This window comes from Rattus rattus, chromosome 8 (assembly GCF_011064425.1).
Source record: "Rattus rattus isolate New Zealand chromosome 8, Rrattus_CSIRO_v1, whole genome shotgun sequence".
In the NCBI taxonomy this organism is placed as follows: Eukaryota; Metazoa; Chordata; class Mammalia; order Rodentia; family Muridae; genus Rattus; species Rattus rattus.
This window is the reverse complement of record NC_046161.1, coordinates 88,169,018-88,190,066: the sequence shown is the minus strand read 5'-3', so window position 1 is coordinate 88,190,066 and position 21,049 is coordinate 88,169,018. Positions and strand designations below refer to the sequence as shown.

The 21,049-nt window shown below is 46.1% G+C and overlaps 1 protein-coding gene and 1 long non-coding RNA gene across 2 annotated transcripts in view; both read left to right on the top strand.

Moving 5' to 3' along the window:
- Positions 1-11: 11 nt before the first annotated feature.
- The window catches only part of Zbtb38 (zinc finger and BTB domain containing 38), a 53,354-nt gene continuing 32,316 nt past the window's right edge, over positions 12-21,049 (top strand). The window contains 1 exon segment of the mRNA XM_032910027.1: positions 12-142. Coding sequence (XP_032765918.1) covers positions 101-142 — 42 coding nt within the window. The 5' untranslated portion in view covers positions 12-100.
- Positions 12,522-18,286, top strand: LOC116907072. The gene is made up of 3 exons (XR_004388801.1): positions 12,522-13,167; positions 14,148-14,251; positions 18,115-18,286. It is a non-coding gene; the product is annotated as an uncharacterized LOC116907072 (long non-coding RNA).

Below are 21,049 nucleotides of genomic sequence, written 5' to 3'. Positions count from 1 at the left end.
CTCCTTCCCTCACGCTCGTGTGCTGGCTGCATGCAGTTCGTGTCTTGCCTGTGTGAGCCTACGATGGCAGGCAGGATTAGCCGTGCTGTGCTGTGTGTGCATGCTGTGTAGAATTCATTACACGTTGCCTAGTATTTCAGATGTGAGTATGTTAATGCTCTTTCTGCCACATCATCTGGTTGGGAGGACTTGTTTTGCCTCATTACAACCTTCGTTATGTCGACATGATCTTCCTTTCAGGATTCATTTGCTTTTCATCCCATTCAAAATAAGATTATGTCTTTTTCTTTTTTTCTTTTTTTTTTAAACAAAGCCAAATAAATCCCACAAACCCCTAAAACCCAAACAAGAACAACAAAACCCTGTTACCAGATGGTGTCTCCCCTTTCTTCTTGCATTTGCTGTCTTTTAAATAATGTATGTTGTATTGTTAATTAATGTGAATATCAAATTAAACACCCGAAACTTACATGTTTATTATGCAGGTAGGAGGCAAGGTGGACTCTATTTTTAACTCACAGGCACTGCGTCCTGTGCAAGCAACTCCGGTTCTCACGTCCGTATTCGCAGAGCCGGTCTCAGTGGTTTGATTTTCAGCAAATGTGACAGTGGCCTTTGCAGTGGTCAGCTCTGAGCTTTGAACTCTCAGAGGAGTAAGGGAGAGAGAAAAAAAAAATCAGCCCAGCACCTCCTTGGTGGCAGCCTCAGAGAATCCTTGGATAAGGAACTTCGTTTTTTCAGTCCCTGTTTTGCTGTTGATAAATTCAGTCCTCGTGATCACAGGCTTTCAAGCTGTTCAGCGTACAATTTTTGGTGTGTGTGACAATCGCATCTCTAAAACTTGTGAGCAAGAAGACGGAGAAATCAGTCGGTCTCCATCGCCTTGCATAAAGATGGCCGAAGGTCTTGTCATGCTAGCAGTTCTCTGAGTGGTGCGCACAGGTACGTTGGCATTTGCATGCTTTACAGACTTTTTTTTTTTTTTTTCTTTTGGAACCATGCAGCATCCGATGCATTAAAAATGTGACTTTTAAAAATTAACTAAGATGCTTGTAATATTTGGGGATGGCACTAAACCGAATAGCCTCGCCTATCAAATCCTGCATAGAGATAAGCATAGACTTGCAAAGTGATTCTGCTGTGAAAGTGGGGTAGGTGTGGCGCCACTTAGACAAAAGAAGAATTTGAAGAGTCTGGTGATTTGGCTCAATTTTAGTTTGAAACTAAAAATCAAGTGGGTTTCTGGAGACAATTTCAAAGAACGTAAATAACCTCAAAAGGAACCATCAAAAATGTTAATCTCCAAGACGCGGACTTTAACCGTGTTACACGAACGATGAAAATGTAAACCTTTCAAAGTCATATTTTGTCATATACAGGGATAAAGCCACTGTTTGTGCCTGTAGCAGGGGGCTGGGCGGGGAGTTATCTTTTTTTTTTTTTTTTAAGGGAAAAAGGCTAAGTTTCCGTGGCCCTCTTAACAGAAACTGAGCCCCATTAAATGAAGCTGAACCCCTAGAATGGCTCATTGCAGAAAAACAGTTGTGGCTCTCAAAGTGCCAAATCCTGGCATCTTTCAAAAATCATTTCGTGTGTTCTTTCCTTTGAGCCTAACCCCTCAAAAATATTTTAGTTTGAAATTAATACTGGGCCGGAACCTGTTTCCTTGGCAACCGACTCATATTTTTAAATGCAGTAATAGATATACACAAGAATGTCTTAGAGAGGGAGACGCATGCCAAGTGGGAACCCTGTAGTTTTGTGCCCTCTCCCACAGAACTTGAACTGGCTTTAGATGTTTTGTTTTTTTTTTAAATGTGGTCTTCTAGCCTCCACATCAGCTCCATTTGCAAGCATACTGAGGCTTGCTCAAGATAGCCCTCCTCTTCCCTTTGTGCTCAGTTCGTTCTAAATTGAGGTCTCGCTACAATGCGCTCTAGAAGGCATGGCAAGGTTTGTGGAGAGAGGTGTACTTCCATTCTCCTGTGCTCCTCACCTGTGCCTCTGAAACAAAAGCTGTTTCAGACATTCTCCTGCTTCTAACTCCCTCAGCCCTCCATGGTAACCTCCCAGCTCAGGGTAGGGCTGGACCCAAACCCAAGCCTCCCTTCCCCTTGACATGAGCACCCGGAGCCCTCATGGGAGCGGCTCTGTAGCTGTTGCCAGACCTGAAGCCTCTGGGGGACTGCTCCCAGGTGAAGAAATTTGAGATTCGGAGCTGGATATGTAAATAGTTGTTTGTTTCTAGCAAGTCTTTTTCATTTCCTACAGCACGATCTGCATGGTCAAATCTCTTATGGGTTAAAGAGTGGCTGTTGTTCATTGTTGTTGTGTTTTGAGGCCAAATAAATCATCGTCTTTGGAATCATTCTGTGGCTCAGTTATATTAGAACATGATTCATCTAGTGATTCTGTCCCTGGGCTTGCCATAGACTAGCTCTCTTTCTGCAACACCTTTCCTGACCCCCCCCCACCCCCACCCCCCCCCCCCCCCCCCCCCACCCCCAGCCCCAATCTGCTTGGAAGCCATTTTGCTTCTTGCCCAGGTCTTAAAATGACTGAGTGCCTTTTGAACATATCTATGAGATTGCAGACCACAGGGAAATGTCAGAAACCCGATTCAGTGTGGACATTTATTTTCAGACCAGCATCATTAACGATTGCAGAAGCATGGGACCCATTGTCACTCGCTCTTGGACAAATAGTGAGCTCACCGTTTAGAGTTAAAACACTTGCTGTGCAGAAAGATCCGAACAGAATGCCTTCCATCTTGATAGGCCAGCACAGATTAATCATTTCCAGTGAAGTTGCATCTTAACTGCAAGATCCGATGGATGAACTGCAGTTGTTCTAGCATGAATGGATGCCTGATAGATCTCATGCTTGTAGCATAGACTCTCCATCCTTTTGTTTTCAACCTAAGCATGGCTACCGTCATCTTGTAGATTTTCATAGCTAATGGGTTTTTTTTAATGACATTATTCATTTGTGTTGCTCTTAGTCATGCCTAACAGAATTTCAAATATAATCCACAGAGCCAGAAAACCAAACAAAACTGTTGGGAAATACACGGAACCATTATCACCCTAATAAACAGGCGACTGAATGGGAGAATTATTATTTATTGCGTTGTTGTGTGTCGCTTAGTGCGATGTTTGCCAAGGCATAAAGCTTTTCTAAACTTACCCATTTACAATTATTATTGGATTTCCTAGATTAGCTGAAATGAGGGGAAATGGTGCTTACCCCTCCGTGTTTAACCGACGAGGTAGGCTTAACTCATTTACACATTTTGGCTGAGGTGCTTGCATTGGGCAGGCCAGAGCAGGCGTGAGAGGAAGAATGTGCAAACGGCTGCTTTGTTCTCACACCGAACGAACGAACGAACGAACGAAATGGGCGAGCGTGTGGTTTCTCTGCCTGAATGATTTATAGTATAAAATTCTCAACTCATGTTTGTCTTTGGGGAATAGAAAAATGTTTTTTTCCCAAGCTTTAATTCAGCCGGACTGCAAGGCTTCATCTCCAGCTACTACACTGATGTGACTCTAACTCGGCCTTTTCTGAGGGTCCCCTGTAGCTAGTCTGGTGACCAGGCCACAGCTTAGACTAATAGCCTCTTTATATGTGCGGAGGAAAAAAAAATCTAAAAAATAACCTAGCACCTTTCTCTTTATTACTAAATCGTGCTGAGTCAGCCTTCAGTTTCTGGTCCCACATAGCTTGTTCTAACAGCTAACTTCCCCAGGTTAAATAAACACTTGGCATTTATTGAGTACCCACTATCTACCAGCCTTATTCCACAAGCTAGAAACACAATCATCAAGGCAGAGCAGAGCCTGTGTCTCATGATCCCATCTTTACTAGGGCAGGGTAGGCAGTAGGGGAGGGGCAAAAACAAATGTGCGAACAACTAACAAACACAAGAAGAAGGAAGAGCAGCTGGGCACACTGGTACGTGCTTGTAGTTCCAGCACTGGTGACAGACTGTGAGTTCCAGGCTAGCCTGAGCAAGTAACCCTGTCTCAAAAACACACAAAGAAGAAAAGCTAACAGTTAAAAAGCCAGGGTGATGTCTGTAGGGAGTGCCCCCCTTGCAATGGCTGGTTAGGAAGATCTTCCTGGGGCTGTGGCTTTGGAGCAAAGACCTGCAAGGTAACAAACGACCAAGCCACACAAGGACCCGGTGGAGTCGTGTGCAGCGAGTGTGTAAACACAAGCTGTAGCCCCATCTTTCTCTGTGGACCCTTCTGCCTGTTGAAGCCAGGCTTCGTAGCTTCATGGTTGCCCCTGCCTTAGAAAAGCTCATGCTGTGAGAAGGCCACCCAGGGCCCTGTGGCTGGTTTCAACCTGTCAGACACTAGATATGGGTGCCTCTGACCCCAGAAGCGCCTTGAATCTATCTGGGAGGGTGAATGACACTCTTGGCATTGCATCCCCAGGAATGGCGCAATCCTGGCAGAGACCCAACATCAACTCAGTAATGGCCTCTTGGAGCAAGGAATGTTCTGGAAAGTATCTTGTTTTGCTTTTCATAAGGACTCTGGGATTTAAACTCATACCAAAACCCTGAGACTTCCATTTCATTTTCACCCCCCAAAAGACAAAATGGCGGAAAGGTCTACATGTCAACTGGTCAATAAACAATCTTTGTCTTGAAATGCCTAAAGCACGTCGTGGGCTCTGTCGTGGCTTTATGGATGTAACTGTTTTCTCTGTTATACTAATAGGCTGAGAAAGGTCTTAGAAGCCAGCGTGCTTCCATCCCTGTAGGGTTAGTGTGGTGATGAGGGTCAGAGAGCAGAGATGAGCTGCTGTACCAGTTAAACACCACATGGTTCTTAAAAGCCTTCTGAACTTTCTAGAAGCACGTTCTTGAACAGAGCCTTAACTCAGCAGGTCATTTAGTACAACAGAGGTGGTCTGGCTGGTTTCTCATGCCTCACTGGTTTTGTGGAGCAGCCTACCACAGGACAACCTTGTTCTAGTTGTTGGTCGTAGAGAATTGCCTGTCATGGGTGGCAGGAAGAGGTGCTTCGGCCATTCGGTTCCCATCTCGGTATATTTGTTGAACATTCTCTAGAGAACTAACACTGTTTTCAGCCAGGCAGAATGGAAGATGACAGGGCCCCCCTGAGACTCAGTTCAGGTTCCCACAGAAGGCTAGATAATGATATGAACAGGCACAACTGTGTATCATTCCTGGTACAGACGGAAATTCTTTGTTACTGAAGTCCACTCTTCTGTTTGCAGGCAGCTCAGCCAATGTCAAGGAGAGGCCTTTGCTTGGGCTCCGTCCTTTCTCTCACCACCTTGCTAAGAAGAGTTGGCTCCTAATAAGCCACCGTATGCCTGTCTGCCCTTTTCCAAGCTGGTCTGCCTACATTGCCAAGTGACCTCAATAATGCCTGCCACGTTTAAATTCACGAGCAGATGTTAGGTTTAGAAGCCCCTGAATGCAAAAATTTGAATTTGTGGTGCAGGCAAATGCTCTTGACTTCTCAGGGTGCTGACAGTGGGGGCGGGGGTGGGGAGCATTGGGGGAAGGCCTGGCTCCTGACAGGTCTGTAGAAAGCTCTCAGGGCAGCAGGTAAGTTGAACCCAGTTGCTAAATCACTCACCTTTGTTAGGTGAGCCCCGCACGTCACTGCTGTGGCCTAAAGCATCTCAGTGACCATGAAACTGTTTGGGTCTTGCGCATCTTTTCTGCATTTTTTTCATTTAACGGCTACTTTTCTGCGGCTGCTGCTCTTTCCGCTCAGGGTTGGAGATTGGGGTTTGTGTCCACTCTCACTGTGCTAGGCCTGCAGAGGGAGTTTGTTTTCTAGAACTGCTTTGTTTTTATAAAATGCCAGTATAAATACTTTGGGTGTGTATGTATGTATGGGGGGGGGCTTCCGTCATGTGCTTTACATAAGAAAACGGTATCTTCTTTACCCTTGCTCAGTGCTACCAAATGGATATTTGGAAATTTCTTTTCCTTCTGCACAGTAAAATCCCTCACCAGGTCTGAGGCCTCTCGCTCTAATTAAGGCCTCACTGTGCTGCCCTTCTCCCTTCTCCCCACCACTGAGCTGGCCGCGGAGTGCCTGCCTGAGGGCCTTACAAGCCAGTGAGATGAGAGAACAAAAGCCACCAGCCGAGAACGTGGTTAAATCCGAGAAGGGCCGTGCCCTCGTAATCCTCACCCCACCCCCTTTTTCTTTATTTCTACACTGAGAAAGGAAAGGGAGGTTTGGGTTTTTTTTTGGTTTTTTGTTTTTTGTTTTTTTTTTTAAGTAGGGACGGGGGTAACTTCAGAGCATGCAGGGTATTGGAAAATTCACATGCAGAGAACACGGGTGTCATCTGGGAAGTGAAATAGGGTGGAGGCAGACAGAGAGGACAATACAAAGGCAGGTTGGAGTGCAGAGAATCAGAAAATGGGAAGAAAGGGAGCAGTCAGCAGCCAGCGAAGAGCACATGGAGAGGCTGCTTGCCTTTGAAGCCGGGGGTACAGGGTACAAGGGAAAGTGGAGAGGGCTTGCTGTAGAGGAGTCTTGGAGAGCCCTCAGGTGTAGGCCTGCAAAGAGAGAGCCCTGAGCCACTCTGTTGGTCTTGAGATTTCTCGTTGACAGTGTTCGCCTGATCCACATTGCCTATTGGGCAGCAACCATTGATGGAGCTTCTCAAATGTGAGAAATCCAGGAGCCTTATAACATCCCCCTATTGGGATCCATGAGGAACTTTGTATCTGAGGTGTCCTGGAAAGTTTATTTAAGCTGGGCATGGTACATACACCTTTAATCGCCACACTCCAGAGGCAGACGAAGACAGCTCTGAAAGTTCAAGGCCAGTCTAGTCTACATAGTGCATTGCAGGCCAGCAGGGTTATAGAAACCCTGTTTCAAAAAACCAAAGGCTCGATTCTTCATGCTAAGAATGCCAGAGAAGACCCCTCCCCCCCCACCGTCCTATTAGATCTCCACCAGTGTTTAAACAAGATGCAAAAGTGTTTAGTTTGTGCTGTGCCCAAGTACTGTTGGAGCTACAGGGCAGAGACTGGAGCTTTACCTGTAAGGTTTGGGAGAAGGACAAAGGGACCAGTGACCCAAGGGCAGCATAGACTTTATTTGGGAAAAGATGTGGAGGGATATAATCCTAGGACAGAAAAGGGGAAGGGGATGGGAAATGTCCCTTTTCTGGCCCCGGGGGCCGGACAGTGCTTAAGGTAGCCAAAGGAATAAGGTGAACAATGGGTTAAAGAATGTCTGTGAGCAATAAATAAACTTTTCCAGGAGCCTTTACTAAGGCGTGGTAGGTTAGGGAGGGCAAGAATCTAGAGATACGAGTTACTTTAGTTCTAAGAATTGTTGATTTTTTAACCAAAGTAGGGGCTTTATAAAATGGTGTAACCGTGGCTAATAGTAGCCCAAAATGCCTGCTGTCAGCTGCAGGTCCAAGAAATTCTCTCTCCTAAATTCATGCTTCTCTGCACTTGGTTCCCTCAAAGCCTGCCTCCTCCTCCCCCCCTCTCCCTTCTCTTCCTCTCTCCTTCCTCCCTGCCTCCCTCCCTCTTCTGTGTGGTTTGTACTCCTTGACCATCCCCAGAGGATATTCTGCCTGAATTGCTCGGTCTGCAGAAGAACCAGGACAGGGGGGCATGGTAACACTTAATATGTTCTTTCTTGCTTGCCTCTTACAGAAATTCAAACCAGACTCACTTGCCCCAGGCATGGCTCTTTTTCTCTCACTGAAGGAACTGGCCTGAGAAGTTGTTCCTTCTGGAGGTCGTCTGGGGAGTCAACTGCAGACTCGTGCTTAATTCCTGGTTTAGTTCCCTTCCACCAAACCAACTGCTTTCAGTTGCAGGGAAGCTTAGCTGGCTTTTAGAGATAAAAGATCAGACAGAAAGTGGCTGAGGCTTTTTTTCTTTTAATGCAAAATAAAAAAATTTTAGTAGGAATATGGGGTAGGGTGTTTGCCTAGCATACATAAGGCCTTGGGTTCAGACCTCAGCAATGCCAAAATAAGGAAATAAAACTTCAACAAACTGAGTTTAAAGATGGCGTTGACTCTGCCGACGTTCACTAAAGATCTGTGACTCAGGCAGCCCCTGGTCTATAAAAACCATGGGCTGCGTTGGGCCTGGAAGAGGAGCCAGACTGTACAGGGCAGCTTGAGCGAGAACACAGAGGTTCTCGTTGGGCTTCTTCGGGTTTCTTCCCTTGTGAGGGTTAAAGCGGGGGGGACTTCCTTATCTGGCCACCAGAGCTGGCCTACTTCAGGACGATCTACTGATTTCTCAGAAGGTCAAGCACCAACCTTAATTCCAGTTTAGTATTTGGGACCTTAGTGAGAGGGACTCCGTTGTGGTTCACCTACTGGATCGGAAGTGTCCCAGAGCTTTCATTTAAGCTGGGCATGGCACGATCCACCTTTAATGCCAACACTCCAGAGGCAGCCGAAGTCAGAGCTCTGGAAGTTCAAGGCCAGTCTAGTCTACACAGTGCGTTGCAGGCCAGCAGGGCTCCAGTGACCCTGTCTCAGAAATATGAAGCAACAAAACCAGCGAGTTGAAGCAAAGCTGAGGGTCTTGTGGGTTTCCACAGATTTTGTATCGATGAAAGAAAATATGAAATGCAATGTTAACTATAATAACTACAATAGGTGCGGCTGTGACTGTGCCCTTCACCATTATGGGCAATGGCATTTGAATTTCATATGGTTTCTTATCATATAATGTTCTTCCTTTTGACACTCCACCCAGTCACTTAAAAATGCAAACCTTGGGCTGGAGAGACGGCTCAGCAGATTAAGAGAAAACAATGCCTTTGCAAAGGACCCAAGTTGGATTCTCAGAACCCATCTTGCTCACAGCTGTCTGTCGCTCTAAGTCCAGAGGATCCAATGCCTCTGGCCTCCTCAGGCACCTGTGCTGTGTGCACACACCCCACACAGACACATATTATGAATACACATAAGTTTAAAACTATTTCAAGCTGAAAAATATAAAGCTATTTTTAGGCCATATAAAAGTAGGTCACAGGTTAGATTTATATTTGAAGATTGATCCTTCTTTTCTTCCTTCCCTCCTTTCTTCCCTTCCTCTTTTATTGAAACAGGGTCTCCCTTTGAAGCCCAGGCTGGATTTAAACTCATGGTCCTCCTGCCGTAGTTAACAGAATACTGGGATGACAGGCATAGATGACGATTCTATTTTGTAAATTATAATCTGTTATGGGAACCCATTGGCCAGATTGAGTCATACATTTTGTTTAATTTCTAATAATATTTTTAAAAACTGTGTGTGCGTGTGTGTGTGTGTGTGTGTGTGTGTGTGTGTGTGTGCATGTATATGCATGGCACGCATGTGGAGATCAGAGGATAAGCTGTAGGGGTCTAGGAATCAGACGAAGATCATCAGACTTGGCAGTACATATCGTCACCCACCGAGTCATTCCACTGGTCCTGTTTCAGGAAATATTTTCTATTTAGTGTTGTCTTCTAATTTTATTCCTTTTTCTTAGAAAGCTAAGATCTGCAGGCTGTGAAATAGCTAGAGCCTTACTGTTTTACACCAACCATTTTAATCTCTTATCTACACGCGGCGAACCTTTTAGTACAATTTAATGTTTGTAGACACACTGTATATTTCCCTGTTTGATATCACAGCACAAACATTTTATACCATTTGAAAGTCCTTCACAAGCTTAACCTTTTCAAACTTTACTAGGAAAATCTTGAACGTATGTAGAAGCAAAAAGGCTTCATGCACATCCCCCTTCCTTCACTCCAGTTCTTTTGTTATTTCAAAGGAAATCCCACAGCTAGCTCAGGCTGTCCTGGAACTCTCTCTGTAGACCATCCTGGCTTCGAACTCAGAGATCTGCCTGCCGCTGCCTCCGAAGTCCTGAAACTAAAGGCCACTAAGCCCGGCTTTCATGCCTCAATTTTTTTTTTTTTTAAATCTCTGACTCTTGAACCCAGTTCTCTAAAAGAGATAGACTCTAAGAGAAAAAAAAAAAAAAAAAGGGGCCTTAGAAAAGAAATACTGAACTACACAGGGCTAAAAGGATAATGTCTGCAACTTTGGAAGGTTCAGGAAGGGGAAATGCAGGGAGGGAGAGAAGCAGGGAAAGGCCCACCACCACCCTTTTAGTTCTTCTCCAAGCTTGAAATATTTTTTTTTTTTTTTTTAAGGCTTTAAACTGTAGATTATTGAAACTATATATAGCCTCGGGGCCAAACCCGAGTGCCAAATGCCATCGAGTCTCATGGGCAACATATGAATTTGTCCAATTAGGTTATTAAACCAGCACAACTCTAAGTATCACATAGGCCATCTCATAGGACACTGAATTTCATGCACTCCACACACTCCCCTTGTCTTTGATCCCTGCTGCCTTGTAGAGGACACCTTGTGTGGGTTTGAAAGGGCAACGTTTTAGTCTTTTTAGCTGCTATCTTGGTGTCCTATGAAGAAAGGGGAACAGTCAGTGTTAAACTGCCCCCTAATCTTAGTCAGAAAGCACATGCAGTATAACAGAAACGTTGTGGGAATGAAACGAAATGAGACACAAAACAAAGACAGCTTCCTGGGCAGGGCCTAGGAGCTGTGGATCAAAGATGAGCAAGGAGACAGACGTTTAAGGAGATTTGAAGTCTTAGACTCTCTTTTTGTCCTTTTTTAGTGCATTGAAATGGAAATTATTACAAAGAAGACACCACATGTAGTTGTTTCGGAAAAGAAAATTGTGAAGGAACCTTTACAGAAAAAAGAGCATACTTATGATAAGACGGGATGTTTCTGGAAATTTCCAGATAGCTCCCCCATCCTCAGAAGGATGACTGAGAGAGTCCAGTTATGAGGAAGGGTGGAAATTTTTGAAGGACTGGCTTATTACATAAGATTCAGGCCATTGCTATGATAGTTTAGTTATTAAAACAATGTGAGGAAATACTGCTTGCTTCCGGAGAAATATTTGGCTCCAACAAGAAAAAGCAAAACAAAACAAACAAACAAACAAACAAAAATTGCAACTGTTTGTGAATGCCCTGCTGGCGGTGAGGACATTCCACATGCTAAGACTCTTAAAGCCAGAGCCAAATTTCACTAGTCACAAGTTGTTGACAGGATCTGATCAAGACACCTCCCGGAACACCCTGGAGTCAGACTTAGGTCATAGGTCCCAAGTGACCCTAGGTGATCACCCATGGAAAACCACTATAAACAAGAGAGGCCCTCACTCAGAATAGTTGACCTTCAATCCTCACACCTGCGTGAAATTAGAGAGCAAATGTTTCACATGTATTATTTAATTCAATTTAAAAACCACCTAGGAGGTAGACATTAATACTAAAACATACTGCACGTTAGACACCAGAGCTGAAGGTCAGAGAAGTGGCCTTATATAACAGCAAACCCAGGCTGTCAGCACAGGACTGCAGAATCCAAAAGGCCAACCAGCCTTGCCTGCCACCTCCCCAGCAGTCCCAGGGAGTCAGCGACAGCAATACAGCTTACAGACTTCCCGATTTATGGGCACCAGTTTTAAAATCATTCCCAGCCTCAACGGAAACGTACAAACATGCAATTAGACCAGGAGCTTCTTTGGTTTTGTTTTTTAAGGTTGGTATCCGCCATTGCCAGCAAGTTAGCTCAGGCTTTGTGGAAGTTCTCACTGGCCGTTATGTAGACAAAAACAGTTCACGCTCCTTTTTTTTTTTTAAAGGGGAAGATGAATCATTACTTAATAAATGCAGTTTAGTGGAGGTAATCTGTGAACACTGGCCTATGGAGCGAGAGAATAAAAGCGTGCTTGGCATTGAGAAGGTCGGGAACTGCTCTTTACATGTGTATGCACGTTGCCCAACCCGTCAGCCTTCACAACTCTGCATTTTTAAATGACACCATTTTTTCCTGCATCATTTAAGGGACTCTACTTTGCATATAGTATTAAAATCTACTCAACTCACCAAAAATGATCATATTCTTAATGCTTGGTCAGGAACTGGAGTGCATAAATGGCAAGCAACCGTATTCCAGGAAAATACCCCTTTTCAAAACCTTAATGTTTCGCCTGGGAGCGAGTCTTTTCCAAAGGACAAAAAATAAAAAAATTAAAAAAAAATTAAAAAAATCGAAGACTCAATGCTGGATGGTTCAAAACAAACACCTGCATTTAGGTGTGCATGAGGCAGTAGGTGCCACACTGCGAATCTGTGTAGGAAGGATGCCAGCGGATAGTCGATGGCTTTTATTTTATTTTATTGCATGAGACAGTTAGTTCTTATACCATGGTGGGAAATAATCCAGGCGTCCCCTGACAGCCATGGGAAAGCACAGGTGACACCCTGATCCTGAGAACTTGATGCCCTTAAAACTGCATAGGGCTCGAATGTACGAGGCCCGCGCCGGGTGCAGGGCCTGCTCTGTGGCTGCGCAGCCCTGTGCGAGCCTGGCTCTGCAGCGGTGGCGCGGGCTGTGCTGAAGCTTCGCGGCCCGCAGCGCCCCTGAAGCCTGCGCGTCGGCGGGCGCCCAAGGTCTAGCGACCGTCGGGCCTGCACTGCACCAGTGGCGGACCGGGGCGTCCGGGCCCAGACGCCGGCGTCCATTTTCTGGGCGGCGCTGCGGCCGGACTCGCAGGTCCGGAAGCGCCATGGACCCCGCGGGAAGCGCGCGGGCGGCGGAGCGGAGCCCCGTAAGTGCGCCGGGGCCTGCGCGTCTCCAGAGCGTGGGGGTGGGGAGGCAGGAGCCGGTGGGCAGCGCTGCAGCCTTCCCCGGACGCGCAGCGGAGCTTACGGAGCAGTCAGCGCCCGCAGGTGCCCGCGTCCCGCCCCACCAGGCTCCGCTGCAGGGGGGCAGCGGGGAGTGACGCGTACCTGGGGCTCGGGACTGTCGTACCTCCCCTCCCCTGAAGCACAAACCCGAGCTGCTTCCTGACCCTACCGGATCGCGTTGAGATTCTAGTGCGACACCAAGCCCCTGGAATTGAACCGGACGTTCAAAGCCAGGGCCCTGCCCCCAGGGGTTGCAGCCTCGGCCTCCAGCTCCTACTGCAGCGGTCTGTCTGTTGGGACAATTCAACAGTCAGCCTTTAGACACTTCTTTGCAGGTCAGCTGATAAATAACCTGAGATTTTAATCTATCTGCGCTTCCACTTTATAACTCCTGCTTTGCGGTGGGTAAGTGGCTGATTCCCATTCTGGATGTTGGGCCTGATTGAAAAACCCTTGTAATGATCTATTCTAAATGATAAACGTTTGTGTAGTATATGCCTATTTGAAAGGTTAAAGGCCATTCTCCTAATTGGGGAGCTAAAGTGCTTGCTCTGGTTCTCACGGCTGGAAAGAATAGTTTTGTTGTGGTTTCAGAGAAACTTATAGCGTCTCGCTGTAGCTAAGATCAAAGAGCAGAGTTTGTGTTTTGTGACAGGGTCTGGCTAAGGAGCCTAGAACGTTTAATATGCTAGCAGCCCAGGCTGGTTTCGAACTTGCAACTTGCAGCGGTCGGCTGACTTCGAGAATCATAGGCCTTCTACCGGTGTTTTTCCGAGACCAAGCATTCATTAGTAGAATTCTGTTGATGGGTCACTGCTGAAATTTTTTTTTTTTTTTTTTTTTTGGTTCTTTTTTTTCAGAGCTGGGGACCGAACCCAGGGCCTTGCGCTTCCTAGGCAAGCGCTCTACCACTGAGCCAAATCCCCAACCCCACTGCTGAAAATTTTTAAAAGATTAGAATATGTAGAACGATAGAAAGGACTAGAAAAAGTAATCGTTGCGAAGTTTAATGGCGCCTTTGGCTTATGTAACATTATTTGTAATAAAATGGGTCACTGTCAAAAAAAGCCTTTAAGACTCCAATTTCATGTTCTGGGATGCAGATTTTTTGCTCAAATCAATCTTTGTGCTGATGTTAACCTGGGTTTGAGTCCCAGCACTCACTCAGTGTGACCTCCAGCAACAGGTTCACAGCAGTGTTCGCAGCTGTAAAATGGGGAACTGTTCCCTACAGCTGAGGGGTGTTAACAGAGATTTACCCATCCACTGAGAGCACTCGGTGCAGTCCCCGATTTACCGAAGGCGTCTCTGGCGTTTACCTCCCGCAATGACTCTTGCAGCTGAAATCCTGAATCCTGAATCACTGCGTTTTCATCTTTTCTTAGATCTTGATGTGGAAGACATGGAGGGCCCAGAACCAAGGATTTCCAAGTGATTTCTGCCAAAGCACAGAAGCTAACTCTGTTAAGGCTGGCGTGTTCTAACTGAGGTAACTGAGGTGTCTGTCTTTCCTTAGTCTGCGTGAGAAAAGAAATGGCAGTTTCTGAAAGACTCCTCAAGGTTTCTGAATCCTGAGCTCGACCTGGCCAGGTTTGGGTACTACAAAATTTCCATGACTCCCAAGCAGTCTGTTATTAAGGACACGTGGTGTGCCAGGCCTCTGTGCCGAGGGGGAACTAGCAAACAGAGCTTCAAGGCAGCAGGCTTGGCATGTTAGTTCCGCTGGTAGATGTGCTGATGAGAACTTGTGTGTGTGTGTCTTGATAGCTCTGTGGCTTCCTCAAGTCGTAAGGACCCTAAACAAGATGGAAGCCCAGAGCATTTCACTGAGTTTTGTTGTTACTCGCAGTGGGTTGAGGTCAAGGCAGACGGGCCGCCAGCCTCTCTACTTGCTGTAGAGTGTGCAAGCATGAAGAGACATTTTCGGTTCTCATGCAGATGTCTGGACAGCCCAGCACTCTAAGGTGGTAACACTGTACAAGGCAGTGACAGAAACAGCTACGGTTAGCCAAACGATTGTGTGTCTCTATGTGTGAGGCAGTGTGTTAATAATTTACTCCTCTGAGGGCTGGAGGGAGGGCTCAGTGGTTAAGAGCACTGACTGCTCTTCTAGAGGTCCTGAGTTCAATTCCCACAACCACATGGTGAGTCACAGCCATCTGTAATGGGATCCGATGCCCTCTTCTGGTGTGTCAGTTTCCTCCTCCACGGTACTCCGAAGAGTCAAGAAAGAGGAGGATTGAAATGTGCAAACCGTGGCAGGTCGTAGAAGGCTTTGCGGCTAGCTCTTCCTTCATGGGCACAGTCTTTCAGAGTGCTTTGCTAGAGCCACACAGCTCTCAGTTAAATGCATGTCCTCCAGAAGCCTAAATTCTACCTAAAGTCAAAAGGCAGAGTTGGTGGGCAAGCCCACAGTCACCGCTCTCCCTAACTGCCACCCCAGCAGCCCCGCAGTGCCGCCTGCCACGGGGTCAGACCACAGCCAGCGACGTTTCCAAGTTCTTGCTTTGCAATTCGAACTTTAATTCTTGTCCACTTCTAACATCTATTAACCGTATAATTTCAGTTGATACACGATCACGAGGCCTCTGGATTCATGTATCATGTTATTGGACTTCTCTGAGGTTCTCGGGTATTCAAGATGTTTATGCTTTTATAATTGTATTAGTCATGTCCCGTCTTTAAGGGGGGAATTATTTGTTCAGCTGTCAGCGATTTGCTGTTGGTAATCAACAGAAGGATGCTGGAGGCCGACTTACGTCATTTTCGTTTTCAAAATGAAATCTAACTTTAAATTGGCCATTTTTCCATTCCTGTCACTTGCAATTGAGACCTTTAAAAAAAAAAAAAACAATTTATGTACATAGCCCATAGCTGGGGGCGGGAGAGGAAGCAGTTTGACAAGAGAAGTTTTTGATTCAAAGCAATTTCTTAGCTTTTAGTCCAGCTGACTTTGGCCTTCTAAAATAGAGCAGTTGAAGAAACACAAACACTTCTTCGTGATTTATGGGATGGAAAGCCAAATGGTAAACCTAGGAATTGTGTTAAAGGCTAGAAATCAGATTACGGGACCTGGCCGACACTTGTTACAACATAAGTCTCATAGGAAAACAAAAGAGACCACGGACCTGCACACGGGCTTGGGAACTTTGTGAAGTTCTGTAAATGTTAGGCGGCAAATGTTTATCAAGTGGCCATCACAAGTATGACCCCACTAGAGGGGCTAGAGAATTCAACCGCAAAACAACGGGAACTTCCTCCTCAGACGGTTGATAGAGCTTGAAAAGGCGAACAAGAAACACACACACACACGCACACGCACACGCAGAGAGAGAGAGAGAGGCAGAGACAGAGAGACAGAGAGGCAGAGACAGACAGAGAGAGCAAGAGAGAGAGAGGAAAGAGAGAGACCCCGCCCTCCTGTCTGTGTGTGTGTGTGTGTGTGTGTGTGTGTGTGTGTGTGTGTGTGTGTGTGTGTGTGTGTCCAGGCAGTAAATGTAAAAAGAAATCTTTGGTAATTGGAGGAGGCTTTTGCAGTAGGAGTAGAGAAAGACAGAAAGCTCTGAGTGTGATCCATGAAAAGCATCAAGTCCAATTGAGTTAGAACTGGTCTATACAGGCGTCCAGGGTGAAATGGAACTGGAGAATATTTGTTGCTGAACAATAATGGTCTTGAATGCCAACTAGGAAATTGGAATGTGTTAATCAATGGTGTCATTAAGGCTCTCTGAACAAGGAAATGTCATGGCCGTGCCTGAGGAGCCTGTCCGTGTGCATAGCTTAGAGGAGGTTGGGAGGAGAGGCAATAAGAAAGAAGGCTGCGCAGTCCTCCAAGGAAAGGGGCAGGCCCAGAGACGGTGCTCTCACGGGGTAGCAAGTGGGGAAATGAGAAAAATGGCAGGCAGCTGTCTTGCTGGAGAAAGAGTACTGGATGCTGCTAGCATAGCATTCTCAGAGCCCTGGTGCCTTGGGGACCCTGGGGCACTGAGCGTAAAGCACTGAAGCCGCCATCTTTCATCTGGACCCCTTAGGAAGGGGAAGGCCAGATCGGGAGCTATGGGTATACGGAAAAGATGAAGAGGTTTCCCATTAGAGTATAGGAAGAATGCGGTTGAGTATTGAGCCTTTTAAGAAAAGAAATGACCTGGGGAGACAGAAAGAACCCTGTAAGGAGAGCAGAAAGCCTCAGAGGAGCATGCTTCCAGAAGCCTCTAGAACAAAGCTCTCCTCTGATAGGAGGGATGGGTCCAAGAACACGAGACTGACAAGGGGTGCATTATGTGTTTGGGGGCATTTTCCTTTGCAAGGTAATGTGATATGCACAATGAATATTAAGTGGCTTCGTTTGCATAAGTTTCTAGCTTGCATAAATCGAGAATAAATCTTATACAAATCCCTGACCTTAGCATACTCCCAAACACACGTCTCATTACTAAAATTCAGGCTGCTAAATGTGGTTTTGATAGTGGTATTAACATTGTATCAGTGTCAACAGCAGATAAATCAGACTCTTTCTTTCTTTTTAATATTTATTTATTATATGTAAGTACACTGTAGCTGTCTTCAGACACACCAGAAGAGGGCATCGGATCTCTTTACAGATGGTTGTGAGCCACCATGTGGTTGCTAGGATTTGAACTCAGGACCTTTGGAAGAACAGTCAGTGCTCTTAACCGCTGAGCCATCTCTCCAGCCCCAGAGAATCTTTCTTAAAAGGATAGATTAAAAACAACCAAACAAACAAACAAAAACCCTTTCTGTTGTTGGCAAAACCTTTCTAAAAGTAACTCAATTCCATTGCCTTTGAGTGTATATCTATTAAATACCGGGTCTATTTTTTGAGCATATGAGCTTGGTACACTGGGATGAGGATGTTAGAGGCAGATAAACCCAGTCTCTCAAACCAGCTGGGCCATTTTCCAGGCTTGTGAAGTGCACAAAGTCCTGCTAAGCTGAGTTTTTCCATCCTAAGCTCAAATTGGTCTGTTTTGAAACTTTGAGTGATAATTTGATCAGTAGCTACAGCGTGGCAGGCAACTGATAGATGATGCTTCCCTTCCTCTCACAATCTGTCCATCTCTGCTAAGATGCCGCTGCCCCGAAGCCTGGTCTCCCAGCCTCATTTTAATGTATTTATTCCAACCATTACACTGTTATAGCCCGCGTGTGTGCGTGTGTGTGCTCACGCACGTGTGTGTGTTGAAGTGACCAGGAGTTTAGTATGGGCCAAGGCTTTACCAGGGTGGTCTTAGGAGATGGCTGTAGAAGTTAAAAACACTTGCCATTCTTACAGAGGCCTTCTTCCCAGCATCCAATATGGCACCTCACAATGGGCTGTGCCTCCATTTCCAGGGCTCCGGTGCCCTCCCTGGCCTCCACACGCATGCCACGGGATCGGGAATGGCATCACCCCACCTTCCATTGCTCCCTGCAGTGTAACCACAGCAGCCTTCACAGCTGTGTGTGTTCATGTGACCCCACAAGCCTTTCGTCAGCTCTGTCAGGATCGTGATTGGTTCCTGAATGTGAGGGTTTCCTTTCTTACAAACAGACCTCGCTTTCTGCTGAAACATATATCCCCTGGTCCTGCGGTCCCTGACATGACTCAGCCATTTTCTCCACTGCCTCAGCGCTGAATCACACATCTGTTTGATGGACGTGTCACCATCACACGCTCTGCGTGCTTGCTGAATCACACCTCCCGTTTGTGTCCCCTTCCTCTGGCATAATGGGGTTTCACCTTTGCTTTCGTGGGAAATGACAGGAGAAGACTCTGCTAACGCGGGTGACTGAGCGGAGTTGTCCCAGGGCTGGGCCTTAGCGCCTGCTACCCTTGGGGCCTGTGCTAACTGGGGTGAAGAAAACAACCCTGACCTTCAATTTCTTTTTTCCTACCAAGGTCCAGTGATTAGAGTGACTTCAGCCCCCTTCACCATGAGTTGACTTTTTGCACAGATGTGTGGTCAGTCACCTGGAAGGACACATCCCTTCCTAAACAGAAATAACTTCGGAGTGAATTCTTACCCTGCTTTGGCCTCCATTTAATTTGTCAGCGTTCGTCCTTTTGGTTTTACATTTTACCAGGAAACTGACTAAAAGGCTTTCTGTTTGTTTTTAAGACTTTTTTCCATATATTAATTTCTGGCAAAATGCTTTCCACTTCTCTTGAAGAAATACCTGTCGACGTGGTTGTCTTCTTTTATAAATAGGAGTCTTCCTTTTGATCCTAATGGCCGTCTTGCATTAAAAATAATGTGTTTTTCCCCACGAGGCTCCCTTGCTCGGGAGATAGTAAACGCTCTGGTGATTACTTACCAGGGTATTCAGCAGAGAAATCCAGTATTGGTGGGAAAAGAAGGTTCTCGGCCTGGAGGGAGAGTGTCCCCAGAAGGTGCCCTGCTTGTAGTGTGCGGGCCCAACCCGGTAGCCATTTTCTGCACTCAGTGTACACAGTGAAGCCCCGCCCACTGTGCAGCCTGTGAGCGTGTTTTCTAAAACGAAAGCACAGGCAGAGACTGGAGCATTCACGTAGCATAACCTGTATTTAGGTTATTTTTAAATAAGTATACTTACAGCACAGTGGTTCTAAACAGCAGACTGTGGGCTTTTGTCGGAGGAGGTTTTTGTTTTTATTTTTTTTTTTTTTTTACTTTTTTACCATGTAGATAAATTCTCTCTCAAACATGTGAACATTTAAATACCCAAATAGTGCCCGAAAAACACATTCTGAGTTTTGTTGTTGTACAGAGATTACCTCTCAGTGTAGCCCAGGCTAGCCTCCAACTCATTTTCCCACCTCAGCCTCCCCAGTGCTGGAGTTACGGGCTTCCAACATCACTTCTGATGCATTCTGCTTTAATGAAAGTAATTCCTGAGCGGAATTGGCAAAAACATGCCAAAATGTAGTTCTTTATATTTTTTTCCCACTACCAGCCATTTTTTTTCCTTCTTGTTTTCCTCAGTCTAGACTATTACACATCCATTTGTACGCTGGCCAGAGTTTCTGTGGCCTTTCCATAGTCAAAAAAGCCATGCGCGTGTCTCCTCAGGCCTTCTGGTGTGCTTGTTCAACAACTCTGCAGATTACTCGGGGTTGCCAAGTTCTAGGAGGAAGTGGCTTCCCCAGCCCCAGAGGCCTCAGAGGCCTATGCCACCTTACCTGGCCTCTCTCAGGGATCACTGCTGCTAACGGTGGCTTCACACTGGAAACATAGAGGAGGGATTATGGGAAATGTGGGAGATGGAAATGGATGACTAGGGGAAGTACAAACATCTAAGGCTTGGTCCCGAACCGATGATTCTGCACCTTGACATCCCGTGTCTAGAGCTCTGTGGGAAACCATAGCAGATGTGAGGTTGTCAGTTGAATAGAGAGGTGAGAGCAGACCCAGGCAAAAGCACCAGAGTTGTCTCCCAGGAATTCCTGATGTACAGCGACCACTCGGACTATTCTCCAGACCAAGAGGGTCAGCTCTGTGTCTCCATGACACCTCTAGAGAAGAAAGGAGCAGGTTGGCTTTGTGTCTCGGTAGATGTGTCTTCTTGTGCTGTCGCGTTGTCTTGAAGCTCTGCCTGCCAGGCTCTTCTGGCTGTCATTTTGTCCTTGTCATATTAGGGAGGGCACAGCGAAGCAGTGGGATGATGTCAACTCAGTCCTCTAACACAGTTACAGCTAAATAAAGTCCTGTGTGTTACCCAGCCATTACCGTCCCCCGTCACAGCACCTGCTCAAGGTGAAGATGGGCCTCTTCCTTTTAAAGGCAGGATGTGGTGATCTGATGGTTCAGTCAGCTCCTGAAGCGTTGGGAAACCCCATCCTGAAAACACACAGACAGACGGAAGGGAAGAGTTTGTGCTCTGCCTCCAGGATTCATGTTAGGAGTTTCCCTATAGGAGCAAATAGGCTGGAGAACGAGTGCCTCCCAGATACAGTGCACGTGAGGGCGTCATGGAAACCTTGGGTACTGACATGGCATGATTTCAATTTTAGGACGGTACGTCACTGGACAGATGAAATTTTAGAAACAGAGTAAAATTTGTAGTGACATTTTGGAATTTTGGTTTCTTAAAAAAAAAAAAACACCAAAAATATTATAAGAATGTGCTTTTGTTTTAATCCCAGGTGTGGGGATGTGGCAGCTGACCATGATTTACCTCATGCTCTAGCAAAGGCATGGTTTTGCCAGCTGCAGATAGTTTCTGTGACTGTGTGGTGTTTGGAATTCTGGGGACTTTACAGGGGGTATATAAATGTGAGGGCCCCAAGAGGCAGGGTTGGTGGTCACTT